Here is a 27,369-nt window from a genome sequence, read left to right on the forward strand (position 1 = left end):
TTTCTAGAATCCCAGACTGTGAGAGCTGGCAGGGACACTGAAATGAGACTGGTTCATGGCCAGAGGAGCCAGCTGCAGGCCGACAAAGTTAAAGGACTGGCCTGAAGTCCTCACAGTGAATTATTAGCCGAGTCTGGTCCAGAATCCACAGCTTCTAACCACTGTGCTTGGTGGTGGAATCGACTCTTCCCTGAAGATATCTGGGGTTTGGGTAACGAGCACCGTCCACTTCTTCGCTAATCCCTTTGCCACATCGATTCCCGTCTCACTTGTGTGCTGCTCTCTTGCCAAAACACAAACCAACAAAGCTGACCGAGAAGTCATATAACCGATTCCGATCTGAACTGCTAATATGTTGGGAAGGAATGCTGTTGGCATTTGGGAGATGTAGGGAGAGAATTTTTGGAGATTCTGATGTAGCTTTTAGAGTAAGGGGTTCAAGAGATGATGTTTCTCAACGGCCCAACCCCACTCTGACCAAAAATGGTAAGCAGGCAGAGTCAGAAAGGAAGAAGGGAAACCCCATCACTTTACATGAGTGCAGGGATCTCAGCTTTTTCAAGCTTCTGTATCTCTTATCTTTTTTTGTTTTAATTTTCTGACCTATTCAGAGCTAATGTTCCCTATTGCACTTCTTTAATGGTGTGAACAGAGCTCAGGGGGATCAAAGGTTTGCATAGGTTCCAGCGTGGGCTGGCTGCAAAGCCTGTGGTCACGTCCGAGCCACCTGACCCCTCACACTGGACACTGGAGTCAGACTAGGAAGCATAAAGCACTTGAACAGTTGGGTCTAAGCTGTGAGCCTGCTCGGGAAGGTCCTGAGGTCACAACAGCCTCTCCTCTGTCTTGACCTCACCACTCAGGGTGAGACCCGCAGGCCAGCATGTTTGCCATCCCCTGGGAGCTTGTTAGAAATGCAGAGTCCCAGGCTTCCTGGGTCAGGGTGAGCATTTAACGAGACCCCCCAGGTGAGTCGTGGGCTCGGTCAAGTGTGAGAAGTCCTGTCTTGGAGGCTTTATGCCAGTGAAATTCATAATGAGAGAAAGAGCTGAAGTGAGCAGTTTATGACGACAATGTATGCAGTTTCTATTCCTAAGTAGTTTACTGTTGCTGGTTCAGGGGGAAGCCAAGGACATCATACAGGGGACCTGGTTCTCTACACAGAGTGAGAAGGGGACTCGCTAATTGTGACCCAGGTCCTCCTTGTGGAGGTGAAAGTGGCCGTCCACAGCTGTGCTGGGGAAAAGGCAGGAACCTCGCAGCAGATGGCCTGCCCCAGGGGCCACTCTGGGTAGCCGTCAGCTGAGATCCTGCAGCCTCCACACACAGGAGTGTGGGGGCGGCCAGTGACGTGGAACCGACCCACCAACATTCCAGTGCCTGGACTCCCGGCCTCCACGCCTCAGCTGTTTTCACTCATTCAGCAAAACAGGGAGACAGAAAGGAAACAAAAGTTGCCTGTGGCGGAGGCCTTGTTAATTAGTAAAGCCCGACATGGCCCCGTGTTGGGTCTGCTCTAGCCGAGCCAGGAGCGAACCGTCCGAGGTGTCTGTGCTCCTGCAAGGAAAGTGCATCAGCACCTTTGGATCAGAAAAAACCAGGCAGGTGTGGTTTTCTTTCTGCCGCTGTTTGGGAATTTTGTGCTCGTCATGGATAAAAGCTTCCTCTGGCTCCAGGGGACAGTGTGAGCATTTCTAAATGTGGGCATTAACTCATGACGATGGACCAACTTACAAGCGAGTCATTATTTGCAAGGAATGGTGGTACCTGGCAAAGACTGGAATTTTGCTTTTTGTGTGTGTGTGTGTGTGATACAATTGTATATCCTCTCCTCCCCTCTTAAATAGTAATTGGAGCATATGGTTAAAAGTCAACTATTTTGGAAGGAGTGGAAATTCAGCACATTGAAACATGCTGTTTGTCTATTTTGGAAAATTTTCCTTAGTTGCCATCGGTTTAGCAGACCATCCTTGACTGGGAAATGAGGCTAAATTTTTAATGAATTAGCCAACCAAGAAACCTGATCTGCCCTTGGAATGAGAGAGAGGTCATCTAATTTGTGCAGTGCAGTTGTCCTGGAAAGACCATTAGAAGATCTCAGGTCTCTCTTTGGAGAAGTGTAGGCTTGACATTCAGCGGCCCAAAATGTGCAGGTGGCGGTCTGAAGCCAAGTTTGAGGATTTAGAACCACAGTAAGTGAACTGTGCCAGGGCCTGCCCTTGGGAAACATATGCGGGATCCTTTGGCTTGGGAATCCTGTCAATGGTGAGGACTCTTGCCGAGATATTGACAACAGGGTGCCAGGGAGGTAACTTCATCCACCTTTTCCAAGTGAGGGAAGTAAGGCTCTGTGAGGCCGAAAGACGCTTTCCTGCGAAAGACGCTAGAAACAGGCACAGCCTGGATTTGAGTCTGATCTGGCCGACTGACCGGAGAGTTCTCTGCTCCTTCCTGAGAATTCTGCTCTTGAGATGATTTACGTCTGCATTACGCGGGTTGAGATAGGCGTGCACGTCCTGGGTACTGGGTAGCTGAGGAAGAGAGCGCTTGGCACAGCTGCCCTCTTCCAGAACACCAAGGGCACCGTATCTAAGCATAAAAAGAGACATGGAGTAGAATGAAAAATATCATGGCGTCGAATGCAGAATGTGTATGTGCAATTTTGTTGGAAAAACCCAAACCTTGAAAGGCAGTTCTCCGCAGCCCCTGGGATGTCTCTCATCAGCCCACGCTGGACTTCTCTGCGTTCGGGTTGCTGGGTGGAAATTTTGGAGACACGCTCACATAAGTGCAAGCACTGGGCCATCTGGGCCTTTTCCACTCTCCCAGCTATATGTGGTGAAAAGGAATTTCTTCGCTATGTAAACCCACGTGGGAGAGCTCGTTGGCGCTGTGCTGTTTGTACAGCTGCTCCTGGGGCTCGGGCTCTGCTGTCTTTCATGGCCCAGGAGAATCTGTGAATGTGCTGGGAAAGGGTTCCTAGAGGCTGGAGGAGGTGAGAGCTGGGCTGGGGAGGTGGTTGTCCTCCAAGTGCCTGTGGGCACTGATAGTCTCTTGAAGAAAACGTATATTTATTTTTTTAAAAAATGTAATACCTCTTGAATTTCCATAGTTCAAGAGTTACAAGAAGGTTTGCAATGGGATACATCCCTCTCCTCCTTTCCATGACCCTGCTTCCCTTCCTCACAGCCAGCCAGTGTGGCCGCTTCTCGTGTAGCCAGGTGATGACCTATTTATCTCCCATTGCCTTCCTTTATACAGACCTCCCTTCTGTGTGTGCCATTCTCTCCCTTGCGTTTTCTTCACTTTCTTGTTCCTTTATTTTTTCAGCCGCACAGTTTGTCACGGAACTGACGTAACTTGTTTAACAAACGCCCCCTCAGTTATAATGCTCAGTTCATCATCTTGTTTACACGGCGTTTTGCACACATGTACGATGAGTGCGAGTAGAGAAGGTGTGGGGTCACAGGCGATGTATATTAGAATTGCCCCCCAGGACCTCATACCAGTTTCCAGCTCCACCATGTCCCCTCCCTCAGCAGTGGCGGGTTGGGGGGAGGGAGCCTGTGACCTTACGCCACCCACCACCTCTGACCGTAGCCGCCTGAAAGGTGAAGAAATTATCTCAGTGCCGTTTTAAGGGATGGTCCGGTCTGGACAAACAACAGAACATAGCACATCTACTACTTTTGCCCTTGTGGCAATGACTGCAAGGTGCTTCCAACCTTTTGGAGTGGCAGAGGAATTAGAGTTGGTTTTTGCTGACACTGTGTGACCGCCGGCAGGAACGAGTAGTAGTTAAAATACGAAGAAGTAAATCCATACAATTCTTTTAAAAGTAGATAGGACATTGGTGATGTGATACAGTAAATGAATCTTTAGAGCCCGTGCCCTCCTTAGTTTTACTGACGCTGTAACAGCCTCTGCAGTCTTGTTATGACAGGCAGGACTGAAGATCAAAGGATCACAGAAGCGCAGTTCCAGCAACTCGAGCGAGGTCAGCAGTACGGTCTCCAGTGACCTCCGAGTCGGTCTTTACCAGCTCTGGTCCCAGTAGAGTTCTGCTGCCCTTCACCACATTCCTGAGATACAAGCGTAAGCATTTGGAAAAGATGATGCTTAGGTCAAGGTTCAGAGTTGGAAGGGGGGCTTTGGGAGGTCCTCGAGACCAGTTTTGTTTTCTTCGCCGGGAAGTCACGTAGGACTTTCCTTGAACTAAAGGGATGTGCTGGGATTCAGGTATGGTTACAGGAAAAGGAAGTTTGTCCTATGGCCTTAATATAAAATAGGGGCGTGTGTGTGTGCGTGCAGGTATGGGGAGGGGTTCTGCAAAGATGTGCCAACAAAGGGTTAAGGTAAATATGTTTATAAACATAATGTGGTCTACCACCCTATGAAGACGCAGAGGAAAAACCTCGTATGGCTTTACAGATGGTCACAACAGGACTCAGCGTCTCCCCCCGTGCGAGCTCCCCGGAGTCGCACCCCGCCTGTGTTACTGAAAGCGAGCGCTGGAGCAGAGCCCGGCCAGCCCTAAGCCCAGCCAGTCACTTGCCTGGCCAATCTGCCCGCCATGTAAACCCTCAGGACTCAGCTGTGCCTCCACAGCTTGCAAACGGAGAGTGTACCAGGTCCTCGACCGCGACACACCGTACGACGTCCTTTATCTAGCGTGCCAGGGGGCCACTTGGGCCGAATTCAGGTTAAACCAGGTCTGGTTTTCAGTGGCCCTGTTCTTCCTGAGATTTCTGGGTGAACAGAAGAGCAGTGACCCACGTGTGTGCTCTTCACTTCACCAGACCATGTCGGTGTATTTCTCTAGCCTGCTCTTCCTCTCGCTGGCGCCTTGGCCGACCTCAGACCACTGAGGTCAGTGCCTCGCCTCTCCCCTCCGCCCCAACTCTGCGTCCCGGTTTCCTTTGTCTTCTGTTGGCTGTGCTGAGACATAATTTGTGCAACATAGAGTTCACCTGTTTAAAGTGCACAATCCCTTTGGGGCGCCTGGCTGGCACAGCGGTTAAGCGCCTGCCTTCGGCTCAGGGCGTGATCCCGGCGTTATGGGATCGAGCCCCACATCAGGCTCCTCCGCTATGAGCCTGCTTCTTCCTCTCCCACTCCCCCTGCTTGTGTTCCCTCTCTCGCTGGCTGTCTCTATCTCTGTCAAATAAATAAATAAAATCTTAAAAAAAAAAAAAAAATAAAGTGCACAATCCCGTGTTTTTAGTGTGATCCTAGAGTTGCATGGCCATCACCCCTGTCAGTTTTAGACTGTTTTCATCCCCCTCAGCCCCACGCGACCCCTGAGCTACTTTCTGTCTCTATAGGTTTGCCTAGTCTGGACATTTCATGTAAATGGCAACATGTGGGCTTTCGTGACTGGCTTCTTTCACTTAGCATGACGTCTTCAGGATTCATCCATGTCGTAACACGGGTCAGGACCTCGTTCCGTTTTAGAGCCAAATAACCCATTGCGTGGATATACCACGTTTTGTTTGCCCAGTCAACCATCGATGGATAGTTGGGCTGTTTCCACTCCTTGACTATCAGGAGTAATGCTGCTGTGATGTTTTGTGCAAGCTTTTGTGTGGCCATATGTTTTCATTTCCCTTAGATATACACTGAAGAGTGGAATGGCTGGGTCACGTAAGTCTGTTTAACGTTGTGAGGAACTGCCAAACTGTTTTCCAAAGTGAGGGCACCATCTGGCATTCGTACCAGCAGTGCGTAAGGGTTCCAAGATCTCTACAGCTTCCTCAACCATGGCTATTATCTTCCTGATTATAGCCTCCTAGTGAGCCCAAACTGGTTTTGATTTGCATTTCGTTACGGTTTTGATTTGCGGTTCCCTGATAACCAATGATGTTGAGCACCTTTTCATGTGCTTGTAGGACTTTTGTAGACCTTCTTTGGAAAGGGATCTGCTCAGATCCTTTGGTCCCCCCCCTCCTTTTTTTTCTGAGAGAGAGCAAGAGCACATGAGAATGGTGGCAGCAGAGAGAGAGACTCTTAAGTAGGCTCCATGCCCAGCACAGAGCCCCACACAGGGCTTGATTTCATGACCTGAGTCAAAATCAAGAGTCTGACGATTAACTGACTGAGCCACCCAGGCACCCCTCTTTGCCCATTTTCTAATTGGGTTTTCTTATTATTATTGAAGAATTTTTTGTATATTCTAGATATGGGTCCTTTATCAGATATAGGATTTATAACCATTTTCTCTCATTCTGTAGATAGTCTTTTCATTTTTTGATGGTATCATTGGCAGCCCCAAAGTGTTTAACTTTGATGAAGTCTAGTTTACCTATTTTCATTATTGCTGCTTATGGATTTGGGATTGCATCTAAGACTTTGCCTAACCCAAGGTCACAAATATTTACTCCTATGTTTTCTTTTAAGAATTTTATTTTATTTTATTTATTTAGATTTTATTTATTTATTTGACAGAGAGAGGCAGCGAGAAAGGGAACAGAATCAGGGGGAGTGGGAGAGGAAGAAGCAGGCTCCCAGCGGAGGAGCCTAATGTGGGGCTCGATCCCAGAACGCTGGGATCACGCCCTGAGCCGAAGGCAGACGCTTAACGACTGCGCCACCCAGGCGCCCCAAGAATTTTATAGTTTTAAATCTTACATTTAGGTCTGTGATCCATTTTGAGTTAGTTTTTAATGTATGGTATAAGGAAAGGGGCTGATTTCATCTTTTTGCCTATGAATATCCAGTTGTCCCAGCACCTTTTGTTGAAGACTCTTCTTTGCCCATCAAATTTTCTTGGTGCCCTTGTTGAAAATCAATCAACTGTAAATATTGGGTTTGTTTGGGGGCTCTCAGTTCTATCCCATTGAATTGTATGCTATCCTCACACCAGTGCCACACTATCGTATGACTATAGCTTTGTGGTCTCATTTTTTAATGGGAAAGTTAGGGCAGAAATGGGCTGTTCTAGACTTTTCTTTTTTGTTCCCTGGTCTGACCAGTTATTGGATTCTTTGGATCCTTCCTCAGGCTTTCAAACACAGTTTATTTCTCCCTTTTTTAAAAAATTTAATTTATTTATTTGATAGACAGCAAGAGAGGGAACACAAGCAGGGGGAGTGGCAGGCAGAGGGAGAGGGAGAAGCAGGCTCCCCGCTGAGCAGGGAGTCTGATGTGGGGCTCGATCCCAGAACCCCGATCCCAGGATGCCGGGATCAGGACCCGAGCCGAAGGCAGACACTTAATGACTGAGCCACCCAGGCACCCCAACCACACTTTATTTCTCCTTGTCCATCTTGCTGATTTTGGTAGGAGAGGATACCCAAGTGGTCCTGAGGAGTCCTAGTGGTTGGGCACTTTAGTTTTCTTCTTAGCGATGCCAGCTAACCACGTTCTGACCCAGTAGCTTGGCTGTGATGGGTGTTCCCAGATGTATAGAATTAAACATTTGGGTTTGGAAAAGCTACTCTGGTTTCTGAAACTCTCTCATTGGTTAAGTTCAGGATAATACAGCTTATTGTACTGTTAAAAGATTTAAAGATCTTTCTGTAAGGCTATGCAAGCGAATAAGCAATTACAGCTGATAGTTCTCCTGGGGGCCGTGACATACCTTTCGAAGCCAGAGCCGGCCCACCCTGGGCCTTCCCCTCCTTGCTGGCATCTGCAGGCTGCTCCGTGAGCATCCGATTGCTGACATGGGCATCTTTGTAGTAGTGGAGAAATGGAAGGCGAGAGATCTTCTGGGAGAAGTGGAATTCTGGACAAGGCCACTTATCATCACTTCATGTTGCTGAGCCAAAAAAAAAAAAAAAAAAAAAGAGCCCATGCGACATCTGGAATTAACAATAACCACAGTGTAATTGTCGCCATGCCTTTCTGTTAGGAATTCTGTGCAGCACCGAGCTCATTCTCTGAAGATGGTGCCCAAGCTTATACTAGGAGCTCTGTCATAGTTTAAGTGAATTTTAATTTCCATTTTGTATTGGACATTAAAAAAATCTGTAAACAGAAACTGTCCTTCATCCAAAACTTCCATTAAGGGGCCCCGCACGGAGCAAGGGGTCAGGGATGTGAACTCGGCAGAAGGCAGCGCTTACAAGAACAGGTTTTGGGGTCCATCTGCCCAAATGCACTTCCTCCTAAGTGACCTTGGACAAGTTCCTTATCTACCCATGTCTCCGTTTCTTTGTCTTTTAAACAGTGGTAAGGATAGTACCCACCTCCCAGAGTCCTTAAAAGCTTGAAATCTCATGTCAAAGACTTAATAGAGGCAAGGGGTGACAACAATTTTCTGTAAAGAGCCAGGGAGTGAATATTCTAGGCTTTGCAGCGCCGGGGGCCTTCCCTTGCAGGCATCTGCCCCTCCCCACGCCGCTGTTGTAGTGTGGGAGCTGCCCCAAGACAGTGTGCTCACTAGCGCACGTGGCGATACTCCAGTAACACTCTATTTTTAATAACAGGTGGCTGGACTTGGCCTCTGGGCCATAGCATGTCGATCCCTGGCTTCGCACGGTACCTGGCACATCGCAGGTTTTTAATAAATGCTCGAAGCTGGGGACGGCCCCTTGACAGCGGCTCCCATGTGCACCCGCTCCGTGTTTTTCACAGAATGTCGAGGTCCTGGCCAGTCGGAGCAACACGTCAGAGCAGAGCCAGCTGGGGGCTGAACTGCGTGTGAAGGCTCTGCAGGAGGAGAAGGAGAAGCTGCGGGAGAGCATCGAAGAGCTGGAGCAGAGCGTCGCTCGGCTGCAGAGGCAGATTGCTGACATGAAAGGCGATGAGGCCAAAGCAAAGGAAATGCTCAAAAAGTGCGAGGTAAGGCTCGCTGGGCCCCCGGCCCAGTTCTGGCAGCTGTGGATCTTTCTTTTTTCCTGCGTCTGTGGTTGTGGAAGCGGAAGGGGATTTGCTCTCATAATTTAGTAGGCGAGGTGGAGGCAATGGTGACCGTATCCTCTCAGCAAGCCCTTTCTGTTGTTCCTCTGATGGCATCGAGGGGAGATGAGCTTGTAAGGAAGGTGGGAACGGGGCCGATGAAGTCAGGGTGGGAAACACAGGTGTCCCGGCTCACCCAGACGTCAGGCACCCTCAACTTTTTCACCCTGGGCAGAGGCTTCTAAATGCCTGAAGAGGCCATCTTAATACCACCATCAGACCCATTCTCACGCATGGCAATTTTTTTCTTCTTTAACACATAGTCAACGGATTTTGAAGCCACACCTGTTTTAACCTATTCTCTGATTTGCTAGATCCCTAGAAGCTTGTTAGCAAGAGACATGCACATGGGGAGCAGTGAGAGCTTGCAGTGACAGTAGAAGAGGGGACGAAAGCAATGTAAAGGGAGATGTGTTCCAACAGGGGTTCCCCAAATGCTCATTTATCAAAATCACCTGGAAGCCTTTCCCAAAACTCCGTGTGCCTGAGTCCACTCCATACCTGCTCTTTCCGAAGCTGCAGAGGTGGGGCTGGATAGGTATTTTCAGTCCTGCCGGGTGACTCACATGCTCACATGGCTAAACAGGGAACCGCAGACAGGCACACATGTCTAAGAGCTTACCTGTCGTGTGCCACCTCGGGCCCATCGTTGGCTGTGTCCTTGGATGTCTCCCGCGTTCCTTTCATGCCACCGAGCCTGCTCTCTCGGCACAACACGCATCTGTGTGCCCTCTGACCCCGTGTGTCATTGTAGAGAGAAAGCCGGCAATTAGAAGAGGCCCTTGTGCAGGCAAGAAAGGGAGAAAGAGAAGCCACATCAGTGAGAAGGAGCCTGGAGAGTGAGCTGGAAGACGTGCAGGTAAACACAGAGCTGTTGTCTTTATTCCTCAGAAAAGAAGTCTGAGAAGCCAAAATGGAGAGACGTGGACAGATCGCCACTGGTCCTCTCCTTCCAGGGAGTTCCTCCCATAGTCAGAACCACACTGGGCTTCAGACTTTCCATGTAGACCAGTGGTTCTTAACTGGGGGACATCTGGCGATGCGTGGTGACGTTTTTGGTTGTCTCAGCGGGGGACATGCTCCTGGCCTGTAGCGGGCAGAGGCCAGGGTTGCTGCTGGCCATGCTGCAAAGCACAGGCTAGCCCCTGCCGTGATCGATGAATTATCCGGCCCAAGTGGCCGTGGTGCCGAGGCGGAGAAATCCTGGTGCAGACATTAAAGAGCTTGACAGCTCTCCAAAGATAAAATATGAATTGTGTGAGAAGGCTGGCAGGATCGGTCCCCAAGGCAGCGCGCAGTCCGTGCTCTGGCAGAAGCCAATTTCCTTCCTCCTCTGGGCAAATACCCTCCGCAGAGAGCAGTCCTTCAGGACGGCTATTAAAAGCAGGAGGAAGTTGGGGCTTTTTTTGAAATTAGATAGCTATCTGTATTCGAAATCAGTAGATTCTTAGAAAATTAGGTTTTCCCATTTGAAGGTTAGAAAGATTGTAGGAAGTACCATCTTAAAAAAAAAAAAAAAAAAAAAAGTTTGCGCCAAAGTTCTAAAATGAGCTTGCACAGCGACCTCAGTGGAATCCAGGTGTGTCCTTCCTTCTCCCGCTCTGGGTTTTAAAGAACCCGCACCAGCCGTTCCTCGGGCCGTTTCTGACGAGGCCAAAGCCGGTGAATTCGAGCAGTTGTCGCAGAGGAGATAGTGAACGTTTTCCAGGAGGTGGGGAAGGGGCATTTGAGAAGTGTTAGGGGCCGACAAAGCAGTCAGGGGTCGGATTTGTAAATCTGCCTCATGCTTAATTGCAGCTTTCCTTCCAGCGGACAGCTTCCCCTCCTGGGGCCAGAGAGGAGCCTGCCTGTGCTAGGACTCGCTCAGGTCAGCCAGGGCTCAGGGGCGGTCGCCCCCAGAGCCGCGCTCAGGGCCTTCTCTCCAGCTTTGGACAAAGACCTTGTTTTTGCAGACAGTAAAGCCCTCTTCGCCTGAGTTCAGTGACTGTCCTCACTTAGGACTTCTTTCCCTCTGTCTCCCCTCCTTCCCCCCCCTCCTTGTTACAAGCTCTGGTCTGGTTAGTCTGGTGTGGACGGCAGGCTCACCGTGCTGCCGTGGAAGCCTCTCGTGCTGACCACGCCCGGCCGCCGAGGCGCAGGGCTGACTGTGAGAGCTAGCTGGGGACGGGAAGAGAGGGAAAGCATTTCTGCTCTACAGGGACAGAAGTCTGCACCTTCGCGTCCCGTCCATACTGAGTGCTGGGCGCAGCTATTACAGGCTGTGGGTCTTAATCATCTTTAGGTCCAACCAGAACGTTTCACACAGAAGGAAGTAGTTTACCCCCTGTGGCTCTGCAGCTCAGGGTTCCTTCCGCAGAGAGAACAGGCGGTGGCCTCGAGGCCTAAAGATCTTAATGTAATCCCCACCCACCCCCACCTCCGGATTGCTAGCCTCGCCTTGGAAATTACCCCCGTCTGGTTACTGTTGTTGAGGCCTGTTTGCCCTGCGGTGCCGGGCTGGTGCAAAGGCCTGGTGCGGCCTGTGGCCCTGCGAACCTCGGCAGCGCTCTCAGACAGACACTGAAGAAGGCCCAGCAACCTCACGGTGGTGCTCTCAGGTAGCGGGTCTCAGCAGGACCATGCACAGTGCACCATGGCTCTCAAATGCTGGGTGTCGCTCAGATCGGGAACCAGGGAGCTAGTTCGATAACTTCCTGCATGCCTCTCTTCCCAAGGCTGGCAATCGAAAGCGAGCTTAACCCTCCGAGGAGGAGGAAAAGAGTAACTTGTTCTTGTGTTTTTCCCCCCTCAAGGCATTTTATATTTCAAAGTCTTTGTGACTTTAGTAATCTATGGCATCTTCATGCATGATAAATGTATTTCTTCACACAGTAGCCGAAGGCCACGTGAACTTAGGTCTGATTTATTAGGACTCAGTCAGAAAGTGGCAGCGGGTTATAAAGATGTCATTGTTGGTTTGCTCGACCCCTGCGGCTCCGGTTAGGATTGTGCTGCTGTGTGGATCGGCTGGAACAGCCTTCAGGCGGAGATGTGTAGGGTTCCCCTGAGAAATGGCTTCTGCAGATGGGGGAAGTGAAGAAACCCTTTCTGGAGAAGCCACCGTTCTCTCCTCCGGGGAGGGACAACGTGTAAGTTCTGTAAGCCTTCACCTCCCACCCTGTGTTCCGTGTCTCGAAACGACAGAGGCAGAGAGCCCCAGAGCTTCCCCGTGGCAGCCCCCATTACTGTGGCAGTGCTGCCTGGGACCGACGTGGTCTTGTGTCTCCGCAGAGGCTGTGTGAGGAGAGCACAGACTCGTTCATAAGCTGCTCTCACATGACATAACGTGGGTATTTGGAAAACACTCGAGAGAAGTGTTCTCAAGAGTTCAGATTTGTAAATGCTTCATTGCAACTTTCGTTTCAGCGGACAGCTTCCCCTGCTCGGGGGCAGAGAGGAGCCTGCCTGTGCTAGGACTCACTCAGGTCAGCTAGGCTCAAGGGCGGTCGCCCCCAGCTTCCATCTGATCAAGCGTCTCATTCCTGGAAGCCCGTGGGTGCGCCTGCCACTTGGTTATCGTTAATAGGCACTAACAGGGCCTCAGTCATACAGTGAAAGGCTCCGTGTCTTGACAGGCAGTGGTCTTCAAGCGCAAGGGTACTCACTATACATTCCGTAACTGTGCTTTGCATTCTCCGGACTGATCATGTTTTCCCCGATTTCTGCCCCAGTATTTTGGTCAGTGGGCTTCTATGGCTGGTCTTGGAAATAGAATCACTGTAGCAACAGCATTTCCCTCTTGACTCCCAGCTGCAAAATGGGGAGTTTGCTGCTTTTCATGTGAATTTGGAACGTGTTTCTAGGCAGTGGTATTGGAATACGTTTCCGGAGGAACCGAGAAGGCAGAACATTGCTCTAAACAGCATCTCTAAACTCTATGTTAGAATTTTCTGGGTAACTTTTAAATCTAAATTTGTGGGCCCCAGGCTAAGGAAAATTGTGATTCCATCACAAGGGGCTAGAATCTGCATTTAAAGTAAGGAATACCCCATCCTTACTTGGTCTGTAGTGTATGAAGTGTTTAGAAACACTTTTGGGGATAGGTATTAATTTCCAGCCACTGAGTTTTTATCACATGCCTCATCGTGAATCTGGGCTATGAGACATACCCAGATGGAAAATCTGTTCCTTGCCTTGACAGATCTTACTGCCTTGCAATAGAGGTAAGCTACAAGAAACATTTTTAAAATAATTTAGCAACACTGTTCTTCCAGGCAAACCTGTGAGTGTCGGGGTGGGGTGTGCGGGGTTTCGGCGGGGCCCCAGGCCCAGAGTGGATGAGTCTGGTGTCTCCAGTGGCACGGGAGCCCAGGGCCAGGCAGGGAGCCCTGCCTGAACCAAGGGGGGAACAGACATGCACACACCATATGGAGGTTGACTGGAGCCAAGGCTGGCTTGTCTGCTGGCCTGGAGCCTCTGGGATTGGGATCCAGGAGGAAGGAAAGAGAGGCTGGGGGTTCTGTAGGGGCACGAGCTAGATCCTACAGGAAGCCATTCTTGTCCCTCTGTATTTGCTGTTTTTCGGGAATTTACATTTTGAGATACGATATTGAGAGTGTTCTCCTGCACGTGAAACCAGACCTCACTTGCCTTCCGCGCTGCACGCTCCCCTTTGTCCCCAACACCACTAAACCAACCACAAACACAAATCCCGGGAGGTGACCCTGTTTCTGGTATGTGCCCAGCTAGACTGTGGTGGGACACACTCCTGCTAATTGCCTCCACACTGAACTTCTGATTACCTTCCTCTTACCGCCTTCTTTTCTCCCAACAGCTTTTGTTGACCTTGGTTTCCCACAGCAATTAACTTCAGCAGCCCAGCTGTGTTGGCGGGTTCTGTGAGTGCCGTCGGCCTGGGAGAGTGGAGGGGCCAGAAGGCCTCCATGGGTGGCTTTTTGGCCCTAGGTCACAGGATTGGCCAGCAGCGTGGCTGGCTACGCTTTGCAAACCAGGAGTGCCCGAAGTGACTTGGGAGTGTTTTCAAGATGCCTGAGTTGGTACATGTGACAGCAGCTTGTAGACTCCTAAGCACTGGACAGATAGAAACCATTGTCCTTATAACAGCGTCTGCGGGGACACAAGACAAAAGTCCTAAGCAGTTCCTGTAGCAATTCACATTCAGCCCTCAGTACCTGAGACCATTTCTAGATGATCCAGCCCACGTCTGGGTCACGCTGCCCCTTTCTGAGCTCTGCCCCTTCTTGGTATCTTTATGCCAGTGGCCACAGCACTCAGCCATTTAAAGAAGCCACCATAATCTTTCTAAGATACTTTAGGATTTTGTTTTAGAATTGCATGTTTTCACATAAAGAACGTCAGGCTATGTGACTGGGTGAGGTGAGAGCTTCAGGGGAACCCAGGGAAAATAGCACGCTCAAGATAGTTTCATTTTATGGTAAGTACTAGGGTTTGGTGCTGAATTACTAAATAACACTCATTTGCACTTTTCTAACTAGCGTCTTTTCCATTTCACACCTTCTACTCATCAAGTTTATCCACCTGTGGATTGCCAAATTCCTTTTTTTCTATGTATGAGTCCAACCCACAGTTCTGTTGATTACAACTCCTCCCCAGGTGGACTTTTGACCTATGGGTCAATGTTCTCTTTCCTCATAGATTCATTTTTAGCTATTTTAACTGTAAGAAGCATCTGCAGAGCAGAGGACATTCTGGAACACGAGGTGTAATGCTTTATAGCACAGGCTGTAAATTGCCACATCGGTTCAGGTTTGTCTGATGTCTATCTTTACCTCGATTTTCAAGCATGAACATGAAAATTTCATGTTTTCAGACCCTGCCCTTAATCACTGCCCAGAGCCGCCTTGGCCATTTTCTGCATTTCTGTAATAAATCCTTTGCCCCTTCATTCTCATGTGTGTTTTTGGCTGAGTCAGCTTTGCATTTGGGTCCCTGAATTTCAGAACCAACAATGTGCTTGTGTCTTGTGATGGCTGGTTTTGATCCTTTTCCTTATCACTGACGTGGCAGGTCAGATTGCTCTGTGGTGTGGCTGCAGCATTCCCTCTGCCCCCCGTTCCTGCGGCTGACCTGGTAAGAGGGTGACCGCACTGTCCCTTCCCTGCCGTCTGCAGAGAAATCTGAGTCGGGCCACCCAGGAGCAGAAGCAGTTGTCTGAGAAGCTCAAAGATGAGACAGAGCAGAAGGAGCAGTTAAGGAGACTGAAGAACGAGATGGAGAATGAGCGATGGCACCTGGACAAGACCATCGAGAAACTGCAGAAGGAGGTGAGGGACGGGGGAGCAAAAGGTGTGGGCGGGACACCTGGACGGGGGCCCAGCACCCTCTGAGGGCCTGATGAGAGCTGAGGAAGCCTGCACTTATGTCTAAGCATGCATGTGTCAGAGTCCCAGATCCCCTGAAGCAGCTCTTTGGACTTGCTGAGAATCCCAGTTAAAGGGAAACTGGTCTAGAAAACGCCAGTACCCTCTGGATTCTGGGCCCAGCTCCTTTCCACAATCTCCCGAGGAAACCTGGCACGTAAGGGCAGACTTAACAAATGTCACCTGAATCAGAACCTCTGCATTCATGGGTAGCGTCTGCATTTGCACCCGTCTTTCTTGTCCAGGAACGGGAAAGGCGGTTTCAAAGTCCACTAGTTGCTACTCCTCTTCTCTGCTCATCTTTGCCCTGAAACACCCAGAAGGGGAGAGGCACAAGGCTGACGGGCTCCCACATCCTAGGAGCCCACTGGGGCACCTGCCATCTTCTGCTACGTACTACGTACCAGTCACTGTACGAGCTATTTTGTAACTGGAATTCTAGCGCTTACGTATTAATTCTGACAACACCCCTCTGTAAGGTAGATAGGATGAGTCCAGTACCTCCGAAGAGGACCGCACAGACGCCCAGTGAGGCTTAAGTGCATGGCCCAGTTACGTAGCTGGTAAGTGGCAAAGCAAGGGCGTGACCAGGTCTATGTATCTAGCCGCCAAGGGGTGCTTGCTCGCTCCTCCTTGCTGCTTCCAAGTTCGAGGTGACTAAGCCTGGGCGGCCCATGACCAGGTGCTTCGCAAAGCCTTTGGGGAGGTTATGGAAGAAAGAGGAGGGGACGTGCTCTGTGTTTTGATGGGACCCAAACCTAGCTCTCGGGCCCTAGCTGGAACGTCACAGGGTGGGCTCACGTCCGTGTCACTCCTTGCAGATGGCTGACATTGTCGAGGTGTCCCGCATATCGACCCTGGAGCTCCAGAACCAGCTGGATGAGTACAAGGAGAAAAATCGCAGGGAGCTTGCAGAAATGCAGAGGCAGTTGAAGGAGAAAACCCTAGAGGCGGAAAAGTCACGTCTGACTACCATGAAACTGCAGGATGAGGTAATGCCTGGCCCGTCGGTCGGTTCCTGGTTTAGCCCTACCCCCACCCCCCACGCCTGTGCAAAGTATCCTGTGAGACTGCTTCGCAGCTCTTCTAGGAGAGACTCAGGGTACGGTGTGCGTCAGAAGACAGCATTTGGGCTTGATTCTTCCGTGTTAACCTTAGGATGGTCCCATGGCGCAAATGGCGTTCTAAGACGCAAAGTCCCAGGGCCTCTGGGGTGAAATTGATACAACTTCAAAGCGACCATTTTCTCGGTTAATCCAAGAGTTTCTGCCTAAAATGTTTTGCTGCCATTTAGGGAGCACCACTGGTATACCCAGCTGTGTCCTAATGATTCGTGCGTGTTAGTGTTTTACTTTGACCCTAGAACGTGGATTATAGTAAACAATTGCTTTTTGACATTCATTTATAAAATGTTGACTTTTATTAGAACAGGTGTGGTGGACTCAAGCTTCAGAACAATGACAATGGAGACAAAAAGAAATCTTCAGGAATTTATGAGTACTGAAATTATTAAAACATATTTTTAGTTTTATATTTAGGAATAGTAGAGCAAAGTAACTCAAACACTAGCTCCCTTCAGTCTTGACTTGTAAAGAGCTGAGAAAAATAAAGGCATGTTTTTGATTATTTTAATGGAAAGCTGAAGGCTCTAAAACACAAGTACAGTGTATGCTGATTTCTCGTTTTGCCTCTTGCCGGCTGGATGACCTTGATCAACTTACCCCAATTTTCTGAGCATCTGTTTTTATCTCTTTAAAATACACCAAATAATGATGATTTAATAATGAAACGAGATAACGCATGAGGCTAGAGAGCCGAGGGTTTGTATATCCTGGACACCAATATTAAGGTTTTTTTTTAGAGTCCAAGGCCTGGTTTTCTTCATAAGCAGTGCCAAGAGCGTCAGGATTCCACAGGAAAACAAGTTTTTCTTTAAAAAACAAACTTAATATCTTTGATGATCAAAGAAATGTCGCCCATGAGTCAGTGCTGGAACTGTGTGAAAGAACAATGGGTATTTATTACAGACTTATAGAACATTTCTGAAAGGATCCTGATAACAGGTCCCCTCTGCTGCAGGAACAGAAGATGCAGGGTCCCAATAACTGAAATTAGCATAGTGACATCACAGTTCTCTCTGGCATTTAAAGAAAGTCATTTGCATTTCTACGGCAAATGGGAGGGGAGATTCGGGTATTTGCCAGACCGCCAACAAACACATGGTGTGCTGCTTTGATTTCAGAAAAATCTCAGTGTCACGATGACTCCCGCAAAGTGCTTCCTGTTGCTTTCTGTGTAATGGTTATTATTTGCTAGAATCTTTGGATCGGAAGGAACTTCAGAGATCCTCTAGTTCGATGAGGAAACTGAGACCCAGAGAGATTAGTTAAGGCCAGAAGGAGACCAGGATCATTTATAAAAGGGCAGTCATTCAAAAAAAAATCCCTTACGATGAAAACAAAGATGGCCCTTCCTAGGATTTTTCTCAGTGGTGCAGCCCTGTGAGACAGAGTTTCCATCTGAATGGCAGAAACGGACACCTCATGATTCTGGAAGGAAAGTGCTGGCAGATACCGCCCTGCGTCAAGCTATGGAAGTCAGTGGAGTTGTTGAAAACAAAAGTGAATTGACAAGCCAGGGTCACCCTGGATCCTTGAAAAACTCAAGCTCACCTCTGTTCACGGCTCCCAACCCCGTGTTTTGGTTGAGCTGAGAGAAAGCTGTCCATTAACATAGAAGGGGCAGGGGTCTATCCTCAGGGGCAAAGCACGGCCTTCTTTGCTTTAAAAGAAGTAAACATTTGATGTGTTTTGCCTTCAGTGTGGAGCCAGGGAGATTCTGAGGAAGGTTATATCCAGAGAATGAAGACTCGGGGGTCGCTGTTGCTTTATTGTGTGAACCCCGCTTTGCGAAGGGCAGTTCTGAGTACTTAAAGGGAGCACTAGTGTGGATCGTAGCGCTTGTGATCCCAGACACCATCCGTGTTCTCTGGGGCACGGCCTCATTGAGTACTGTTTTTGACAGAGCCCTTGCAAGATGTTAGGAGGGTCTCAGTTACCACCACACCAGACGAAGGTCTTTATCTGGAGAAGTCTTCTTCAAGGCTGTGCTGTTCTCATAGAAAGGTCAGGGGTTCCTGTCAGCCTCCATGAGAGGAACCCATTTCCTAAAGTCTTCCCACCGGGCTCCTGAAACTAGCCTAACCGCACAAGACTATCTTTGAGGCTTCCCCAACTTCTCTGTGAAAATAACCCCAAAGGATGCTATTCTCGAATGGAGTTCGCCACTCACTGTCACATACTCTCTGAAGGAGCTAAACCCCTGGTGTTGTTAGTTATTCCCACGGCTGTGCCTTCACTCGATATCCTGTACCAGCTCCAAGAGGGAAGGAAGTTGGAAACGAAACAGATAGTCTTGGTCTTCACTGAATCAATCCACACACATGTTTGAGGAACACCTACGGTGTCCTGAGGTGGCTGGTCCCCTCTGGGAGATTCCAGAGAAGCAGAGAACAGGGACAACAACCCCTTGTGTATCCTCTTTGTTGCACTTTCTTCAAAGCTGTTAGTTCAGTGCCACCTGGTGGATGAAAAAAACACTGTAAATTATGACAACTGCTGGACGATTTTGTTCTAGAGAGCAGACGGTTTCACCTAATATGCATGTTTATATTATTAGATTTTGTGCTTCCGGGTTGTTCTGGGGTCATTAATTTCATTTTTATTTCCCCCTCATTTTGACCCTCCATGGAGATGATGCTGGTGCAGGTGGGTAATAAATTGCACTGTGGGAAGCACTTTACCTCGTTTGGTGGCTTTCGAGTGTGTTTGGCCATGACCCGTATAGTAGGAACTACATATCCCATCACAACCCAGTAATATATACGTCATACAAATGTAGGAGTGTCTAGTCCAAAGGTTTCACAAAACAACATCTGCTCGTACTCTGATATTTTCTGTTCTATTAAATTTCAAAATGCTGGCCGACATCTACTGAATTGAATTTATAACCCCGTGGGTTGCTACCTGTAGCTACGAAGCTGCTTCTTTTTATAGGAGAGGAAACGGAGGCCCAGAAGGAGCTGGAACTGGCTCAGGGTCTTCTGGTCTGCAGTATGTGGGCATCCCCGTGATCATCTTTGGGGTCAGCCTCTGCGCTGTCTGTCCAGATGGTCTCCTGAGGCACCCAGGTAACCGCCCGCTCCTCCCTCTAGATGCGCCTGATGGAGGAGGAGTTACGAGACTACCAGAGAGCTCAGGATGAAGCGCTTACAAAAAGGCAGCTTCTGGAGCAGACGCTGAAGGACCTGGAGTACGAGCTGGAGGCCAAGAGTCACCTCAAAGACGACCGAAGCCGACTCGTCAAGCAGATGGAGGTCTGTAGGCCGTGCGAGTGTGAGCTGGGGCCCGTGCAGGGCGAGCACGGGACACAGAAGTGACCTTTCTTAGGTGTGCACACCTAAGCCTTTGGGATGCCTTCAGTTTTTATTCTCTGGAACAGCCAGATATTAGTAAAGGCATTTCTTGATTTGAGGAAGAAGCTGGTAGTTTGTAGACTCTTAGGACAAAAGGAATGATGGAAACGGTTTAGCACAGTGCCCTCATTGTCTTGACGAGGAAGCAAAACAGAGCCCCACAGAGGCCAGGTGATTTTACATATGGGCACGTAGACAGTGCATTTTCTGTTGGTTGCTTTGGGACATGCTCCTTCTGCAGAGGAGACAAGACGGCTGCAAATCTAGAGAGGGGCTGAGCTGTGCCTTGGACCCACACCACCTAACTCCTGGGGACACCCAGGCCTCATTTGTCACATGACACGCTCCATTCCTGTCTCCTGACTCTGGCCCTTTTTTTCCTGAAAGATGATCCAGCTTTGCCAAAGCTCACAGCAAACTGTGGCTCAATTTATTTTTGGATACACCATATATCCATAGTCTAAGACAGTATGTCAGAACGTGCTTGCTGGGGTCACCAGCTGGGGGTGACCTGTTCCCAGGATGAAAACACAGCATGGTAGAAAAATGTAAATCAGGTAATACAATCGAAACATGCACAAGCTACTGAGCAGAACAGGAGGAATCTTAACATCAGTCCACCTGAGCTTATAAAAAAGAATAATCCTCAAGAACAAAACCAGCCCTAAATCAGAACACCCCCCAAACACACACACACCCCCATCCCAGTGGAATTTGGAGAGGGAGAGAATCAGCCCTAGACCTATGGGAGAAGTTAAAATTGTCAAGGTTTTGAAAAAAGACAGTGCTCGAGGACAGGGAGAGATGGTTTGAATTTAAAATCAATGGAATTTCTGATTCAGTTTTGCAAATAAATAAAAATAACTTTTAAAACCTCCAGGGGACTTAGTAGCAATTGCCATCTAGGGAGGGATGTTTCAACATTAAAGATTTTATTAGATGGGCCCCTTTAGAATAACCTGGTTGCAGTTTTATTGTTCTTTTGTAGGACTGCTGTGTATTTTGCTATTGTCCTGCTTCTGACCTCATTAGAGGGGGTCATTTTAAGGCAAGCTAAGGTCAACCCAGTTAACTAGGAAGTGATTTTTCAAGGACCAAACAATCTGGTTCAAAGCGAGCTAAAGCCGTGTCAGGCAGCGGCGTGAGAACCTTTGGTGTACTGACCCCTGACCTGGGCCCCTGAATGCTCCCGGTGGGTTCTGAATAGTACAGATTTTAGACAGGAAGAGAGAGAGCCCTGTGAGGAGGTGCTTTTCGCTAAACATTGGGTTGTTATCTTCTTCTAGAACATTCTAGAACATTTCCTTTTGCCAGCTCAAAGTCTGGAAGCAGTGACATGGCTGGGCTTCACTTGCCCCTGAGCACTCTTTTAGGTATTTCTCCATTAATGACTGAATGAATAGCTCTCAAGGCCCTACCACTGAGCAGCTCGCTGGACGAGTGTTTCCTCCGCTCAGAGGCAGCCGGCCGGACTATCCTGCTGTGACGAATATCTTGCCTGTTCCTTCACTAGCACTTAACAAATTAATTCTCAGGACTCGAGAGCTCTCTCAACAACAGGCATTTTCTGTAAACTCAGGGACTCAGGTGGCTGTTTTATGGAAACGCAGCACTTGTGGACCCTCGGTGATTTCTGCCAAGAGCGGAACTGGCCTCGGAGACCTCGGGGACCACTGAACATAGGAGGGTCGGTGCAGAACCGGGCGCTCGGTTCCAAGTTGGTCTTTGAGCCTCTCAGCTCACGGGAGAGAGCTTTTGGGGTTCCCTGTAGATTTCGTTCACCAGCGGGGAAGGCATTCACAGACATGTACTCGTTCACATGAGGAAGTCCGTAGCTTGTCAGCCCACTCTGACAATTTCAGGGACAGTGTTTACCTACAGATGCTGCAGACTCAGGTTTCAAATCTCATGATGCCTTTTGGTTTTTAGCGAGTGTGGTGCTGAGTTAACCCAGATTTCTGACACACTGGCTAGTGACAGGAGAAACTTGTGCACAGACCTCACAAGCCCCTATTTCTAGGTAGGGTGGTTGGTGTTAGAAGCCTCTTTTTTCATACACACAGCTACTTTGACATGCTTTTCTCCGAGCACTCAATGGTGTCAAATGAGGAGCCAGCAAGGAAGACAGAAATGACAATTCTTCTGTAATGACTGGGCCACCGCTGTCTCTGTGTTCCTCGGGTGCAGATTTGGGACTGACTGCATAATGCATGAAGTGTATGAGGTGCCCTAGAAAAACAGGTGGGGGCAATAGTACGTCGTGGCCTTTACTCCTGCAAGGCTCTTGGAAACTCTGAGCAGGAGGGAGGGAAAGCGTTGTCCAAAGCTTGGAGTTTTTAGAGAAATGTGTCTTGGAGGATATCTGAGCTCCCACATTGTCTTTTAACAGGTAACTTAGGGACCTTAGGCTTAGGTAGGTCTTTGTAAAGTTACTGATTCATAAGGGGGAAAAAGATATGAAGGAAACAGGCTAAAATATCCTTAGGGCTTATGTTAGGGTTTAGGGTCATATTTTTTCTCCTTTCATGTATTTTTAAAATGCGCAATTACATCTTACATTATGAAAGCAACACAACACGGTTTTTCAGGCAATATGAGAAGGACATGCATCATTTCCCCAAACTCTAGTGATACTCAGCTCTGACCTGCCTTCGAGGTTTGCCTTCCCCAGAGCCGTCCTTGCACTCCACTTGGGTCAGTGCGAGTTCAACAGGGCTGTGTTTGTGTCTTCCTTCTTTCTTAGGACAAGGTGTCTCAGCTGGAGATGGAACTGGAAGAAGAAAGAAATAACTCGGATTTGCTGTCTGAGAGGATCACTCGGAGCAGGGAACAGGTATTGTCTGTAGTTGAATGATGAATGGATCATCCTTCATGGAAAAGGAAATGTGAGAGGTGAAACCCAAGGATTCGGCTAAAGGACGGAAGAAAAGTTCTTGCATTATAGAAATGATGGAGGGCTGGGTAGTGCTCACCATACTAAGCCATGAAGAGGGAGGTGTAATATGTAACATAAAGCATGCAAAGTGCTAGTTTCCAGAGTGGTTATGGGTAACAGTCCATCAGCCATAATAGGCAAAGCGCTTTTAGAGCAGAGTCCTAAGAATCCTGAGTCCAACAAGCAACTGTGTGAAATTGGGTAGCTGGTACTGTGGTAGTGCCACGGAAAGTGGCGGGCATGGTGCAGACTTTTCCTTTAAGAACTTTACAAGCCAAAGAGCAATACAGACACCTATGAGGCATTGACGGTGCAGTAACAGCCTCTTCCAAGTGAATGTTTCCTGCAGTTTTCAAAGTGAGGAATTCCACTTACCCTTGATCTGTACGGCAACACTAGGAGGCAGCCAAGGGCAGTGCTGGTTGTCCTCACACTGTAGATAATAGAACTGATTTCCCAAATGACACTCATGTAATCCGAAGGTTTTGGAATGTTGCTTCCATTTTTTAATTAAAAAAAAGTTGAGAGCGGCTGAGTTCTGTCCTGGGGATAGGGAGTCCGGTCACTGGAAAGCAGTGGTCCCTTTAACTGGCTGCCTCGCCCAAACCAGTTGACAGATCACATGTGGAAACATTATGGGACAGGATTCAGAATACGCAGTGGCAGTTTTGAAAAGAACCTATATTCACTGATCTCAGCCTTTCATTTCCATGATACCTGTAGATACCTGTAGAAAGCTCTGAAGGGATGTACTTTCAATGACAACTTAGTTGCACGCGGGGCTTCTGAAAAATGGTACCAGAGAAACCATACATAGACTTTAGAAAGCGCTTCACCTCTTGATTTGCTTTGGGCACTTTCTTAAATAAACAATGCAAACAAAACCTAAAAGCCTTGGATGATGCTGAGTACAAATGAGGAAATTTTATCTGCATAAAGGATTAAAATTAAAAATCTGAAATGCAAGTTAATTTGGGCAAAATCTTCTTTATCCAAACAAGCTCTTTCCTTTGGTTAGTCTTCCACTTTGGCGCGTGCGCCCCCTTTCCCCCACCTCAGGACAACCAAGCACTGGCGATTCTGTAATGCTTGGGGACAATGCCATTCCAAGATGGTAGCCTCTCTTCAAAGTTGAAGGGGAATCACTGGCTTCTTTTCCATCAGCCATTGTTTCCCTACTGACAGGTTCTTTCCAAACAAGTAAGACAGTCATGCTGTTTTGCTTCTGAGAGTGCAGAAATTCCAGTCCGGGGCTCCCTCCTCTCTTCCCTGAGCTCAGGTTCAGTTCCTTCTGCACGTTCCAGTGCTGTGCTCGTAGCGTCCCGCTCAAGGCAGGGGCAGCCCAGCCAGCCGGAGCTGCAGAAGCTTAGGGAAAGACGTCCATGAAACCGTCAAGTCCGGATGGATTGCCCAACCTTGACACTTGAGCCCTTGTACATTGGTACTAAAGTCTGCATTTTGTTAGGTTCTTTCCTTGGTATAAAAGCTGCTTGGTGATGCGTTTCTGCCCGTGTGGCCGAGCCCCTACAGTGCCATGGGGGATTTCAGGATCTGCTAAGCATTCGTGATAACAGAAGTAGCCGTGAATTTGTTTTGCTAATACTGCTCGGGACTTAGGCAGGGAGGAACGGGGGCGAAGTGTATCATCCTGTCGATAACCAGGCAGGCAGAACAGACTCCCCGGCCCCATGTTTTACACCAAAACCAAAACACAGACACACCGAAACAGAAAGTAGTTGCCTCCCTTGGCTCAGCTGATGGCCCAACCTGAAGAAAACTGATCACTCGATCCCTCCTTTCACCTGAGCACATGAGGCCTAGAACTGCTCTCCGAGATATGGCCAAGGTTGAAGATACTTTGAGCCAGAACTTGAAGTAAGCCCAGGGAGGAGGTTAAGGGAATGAACTTGGTCTATTGGAAAGAGCATGGATTTTCGAGTCCCAGGCCTGACACCTGAGCCAGGCCCATGGAGTTCCAGGAAGGTCCCAGGCTCTCTGAGCACAGTCTCTAATGTCTGGGAAAGTACGACTCTTCTCAAATTCCAGCACCGAGCTGCTCTGACAAGTGTCTGAGTCCCTCTTAGGGACTTAGCCTGTTTGCCCTGTTCATTCGGTTTTCTCCTTCTATTTCCTTTCTTGTCCTTGCCCTCCCTGAGGTGGTGGGTTGGGGGGTGAAGCCTGGTGTCCGTCATAGTGGAGGAACAGAGTGTCGTGTTCACCTTGACACAGGAATTGCTAAAACGACAATAAAACAAAACTCCTGAGGGGAGGTTTCTCTTCTGGCCTTTGCCGCCTCAGGATTTGTATGAGAAAGGGTAGCGTAGAGAACTGGGTTGACCAAATACCTGCCTCACAGGACAGCATTTAATTCTTTTTTTTTTTTTTAGATTTTATTTATTTATTTGACAGAGAGAGAGAGACAGCCAGCGAGAGAGGGAACACAAGCAGGGGGAGTGGGAGAGGAAGAAGCAGGCTCCCAGTGGAGCAGGGAGCCTGATGTGGGGCTCCATCCCAGGACCCTGGGATCACAACCTGAGCCGAAGGCAGACGCCTAACGACTGAGCCACCCAGGCGCCCCAGCATTTAATTCTTATTCAATGCTGAGGTCAAGCTGAGACTTCTTTTTTGCCTCTAATTTCAATCCACTTAGGTTAACCTTTAGGGCCGTGTGCCGGCTGCCTTCCTTCCAGAATCAAAGAAAGGGGAAACTTCCAAACCTAAGGCCCCTTCTTCTCTCCTGCCTCAAACACTGACCTGTGATGCCTCTGTAACAGGGACATACCCTGAGGAACAGGAAATGGCTCCTGTCTGGTATCAGCCCCTGACGTTCAGCAAACGGCTTCCAGGCACTGAAACGGGAAGGCGTGGGGAGTTAGACTTTTTGGCTCTTGCTCTCTTTAAATTGAAAAGAAAAAAGGCTACAGCTCTTACTTAAACTCTGCATTCTTATAAGCACCTCTTCTGAATTTTACTTTCCCCAAACATCTCTCATTTTTTCCCTAGTCTTAGTGGCCAGGCTTAGGTGGAAAAGCTAGGGGGAAAAAAAGGTTTTCCAGCAATATGAGCAAATGGCCAGCCCTTTTCACAGACTCTTAGATCTGGCAAGGACCTCCGAGTTCCTCTCCCCAGATTTCTTGTGCAGTGCACAAGAGATCTGAGGCCCAACTCCCCCCCCCCCGCCGCCCCCCACCGCCGATCTGTCCGGCTCACACAGGTAGTCAGTTGCAGAGCTGGCCTTAGATCTCCTGACCCCCCAACCAAGGTTCTCTCGACTGGAGCTCGTAAGCTGTGATGGATACCTACTGTGTGCACAGATAGCATTGTGGTGAGGCTGCAGAAATAATCCAAAGCGGTCCCTGTCCTTGAGTGCTCTGTTTGAAGAGATGGAGGATGCCCCCCAAAATGGATAATTAATAAGAAAAAGCAACAGATACTCAATGCCAAGTGCAGGATTCAGGCAGCTCACGAAGGAAAGGCCATCATAGCAAGGGTGACGGTGGGTGTTCCTAGAGGAAGGTGAACCTGGAGCTAGTTTTGAAGAAAGGGTTAGATTTAGACAAACCAAGGTGTGGGAAGGGAATCCTAGACAGAATGGATAGTGTGAATTAGGGTATTTACAGTGTTTGGGGGGACAATGAACAGACTACTGTGACTTGATCAGGTTTCTGGTTTCCATAAGGGAATAATAGGAGATAAGTTTGGAGAGGCAGGTTGAAGGTGTTGAATGGACCCTATCCTGAAGGCAGTGGGGAGCCATTGAAGGCTGTGGAGCAGACAGTGAAGCATACACAGTATTTTTGGAAGATGAATGTGGTGGGGTTGGGAGTAAGGACAGCAGAACTGGAGACCAGGAGGAAGCTCAACGGGGCTGTTGCCGGGGACAGAGAATAGAAAAGACAGTTATGCAATCAAACACCCTATTCTTTGTATGTTTTTTTCCCCCTTCTTGTGCATACATTTGACACTCAGTAAATGCTGGGCACATCATTTGTGAGTTCCCAGCCGTTCTTTTCCGCACATGCTCAGGATGTAATTTTTCAGACTGATGAGTTCAGGAAATCCTAATATAAATTTTTTTCAAACTTTTTGGATGCTTGAATTTTATCTCCTCATCTGGCTAACATAAAGGAGAAGGGATAAATTTAGACTTGATAAAATCATGTCTTATTCTGTGAAACAGAGGTGAGGAGTATTTGTTTTCTCACCCAATTATGGTTTCACCTGATGCAGGAAGTTTTCTGACTTGTTAACTGAAGGAAAATTGATTTAAATAGTGGGTATTTCACTGGCTTTGGTCTCTTTAAATCCAGAGAAATCCTTTTTTCTCTCCTTCCTCCAAAACCTTGTCTCCATTTACACTTGCTGTCTTTACTGAGGATTTGCTAAGTGCTGGGAGCCATGTCCCCTGCTGTGCAGGCTTGTGTCATTGTTTTCAGGTTTGTAAGCGACCACCTAGGGTCCCGAAGCTTGGAGGCGGAGCCAGAACTTGACTCCAGAGCCTACTGCCTCCCACCTGTCCCCATCATTCCAGCATCAGACTTAAGACTGGTAAAGACCTCCCCAAATACATTTGGGGCCTCTATTCCCGGGTTAAAAATAAGGCCATGGTGTTAATACGGATAAAGATTTATGATCTTCTCTCGACTGTCCAGTGAGTCCAGGATTTACATAGTAAAAGA

The 27,369-nt window shown here is 48.5% G+C and overlaps 1 protein-coding gene across 6 annotated transcripts in view; it reads left to right on the top strand.

Moving 5' to 3' along the window:
• Positions 1–27,369, top strand: part of CGNL1 (cingulin like 1) — a 153,771-nt gene that overhangs the window by 113,665 nt on the left and 12,737 nt on the right. For 4 of the 6 annotated variants that reach the window (XM_044390987.3, XM_057306330.1, XM_044390986.3 and 1 more), the window contains 6 exons: positions 8,578–8,784; positions 9,656–9,760; positions 15,033–15,185; positions 16,103–16,273; positions 19,495–19,656; positions 22,499–22,588. In XM_044390987.3, coding sequence (XP_044246922.3) covers positions 8,578–8,784; positions 9,656–9,760; positions 15,033–15,185; positions 16,103–16,273; positions 19,495–19,656; positions 22,499–22,588 — 888 coding nt within the window. The remainder of the gene's footprint in view (positions 1–8,577; positions 8,785–9,655; positions 9,761–15,032; positions 15,186–16,102; positions 16,274–19,494; positions 19,657–22,498; positions 22,589–27,369) is intronic. The other 2 variants (XM_057306331.1, XM_057306332.1) reach the window with 1 other exon arrangement.

This window comes from Ursus arctos, unplaced genomic scaffold (genome assembly GCF_023065955.2).
Source record: "Ursus arctos isolate Adak ecotype North America unplaced genomic scaffold, UrsArc2.0 scaffold_36, whole genome shotgun sequence".
Taxonomy (NCBI): Eukaryota; Metazoa; Chordata; class Mammalia; order Carnivora; family Ursidae; genus Ursus; species Ursus arctos.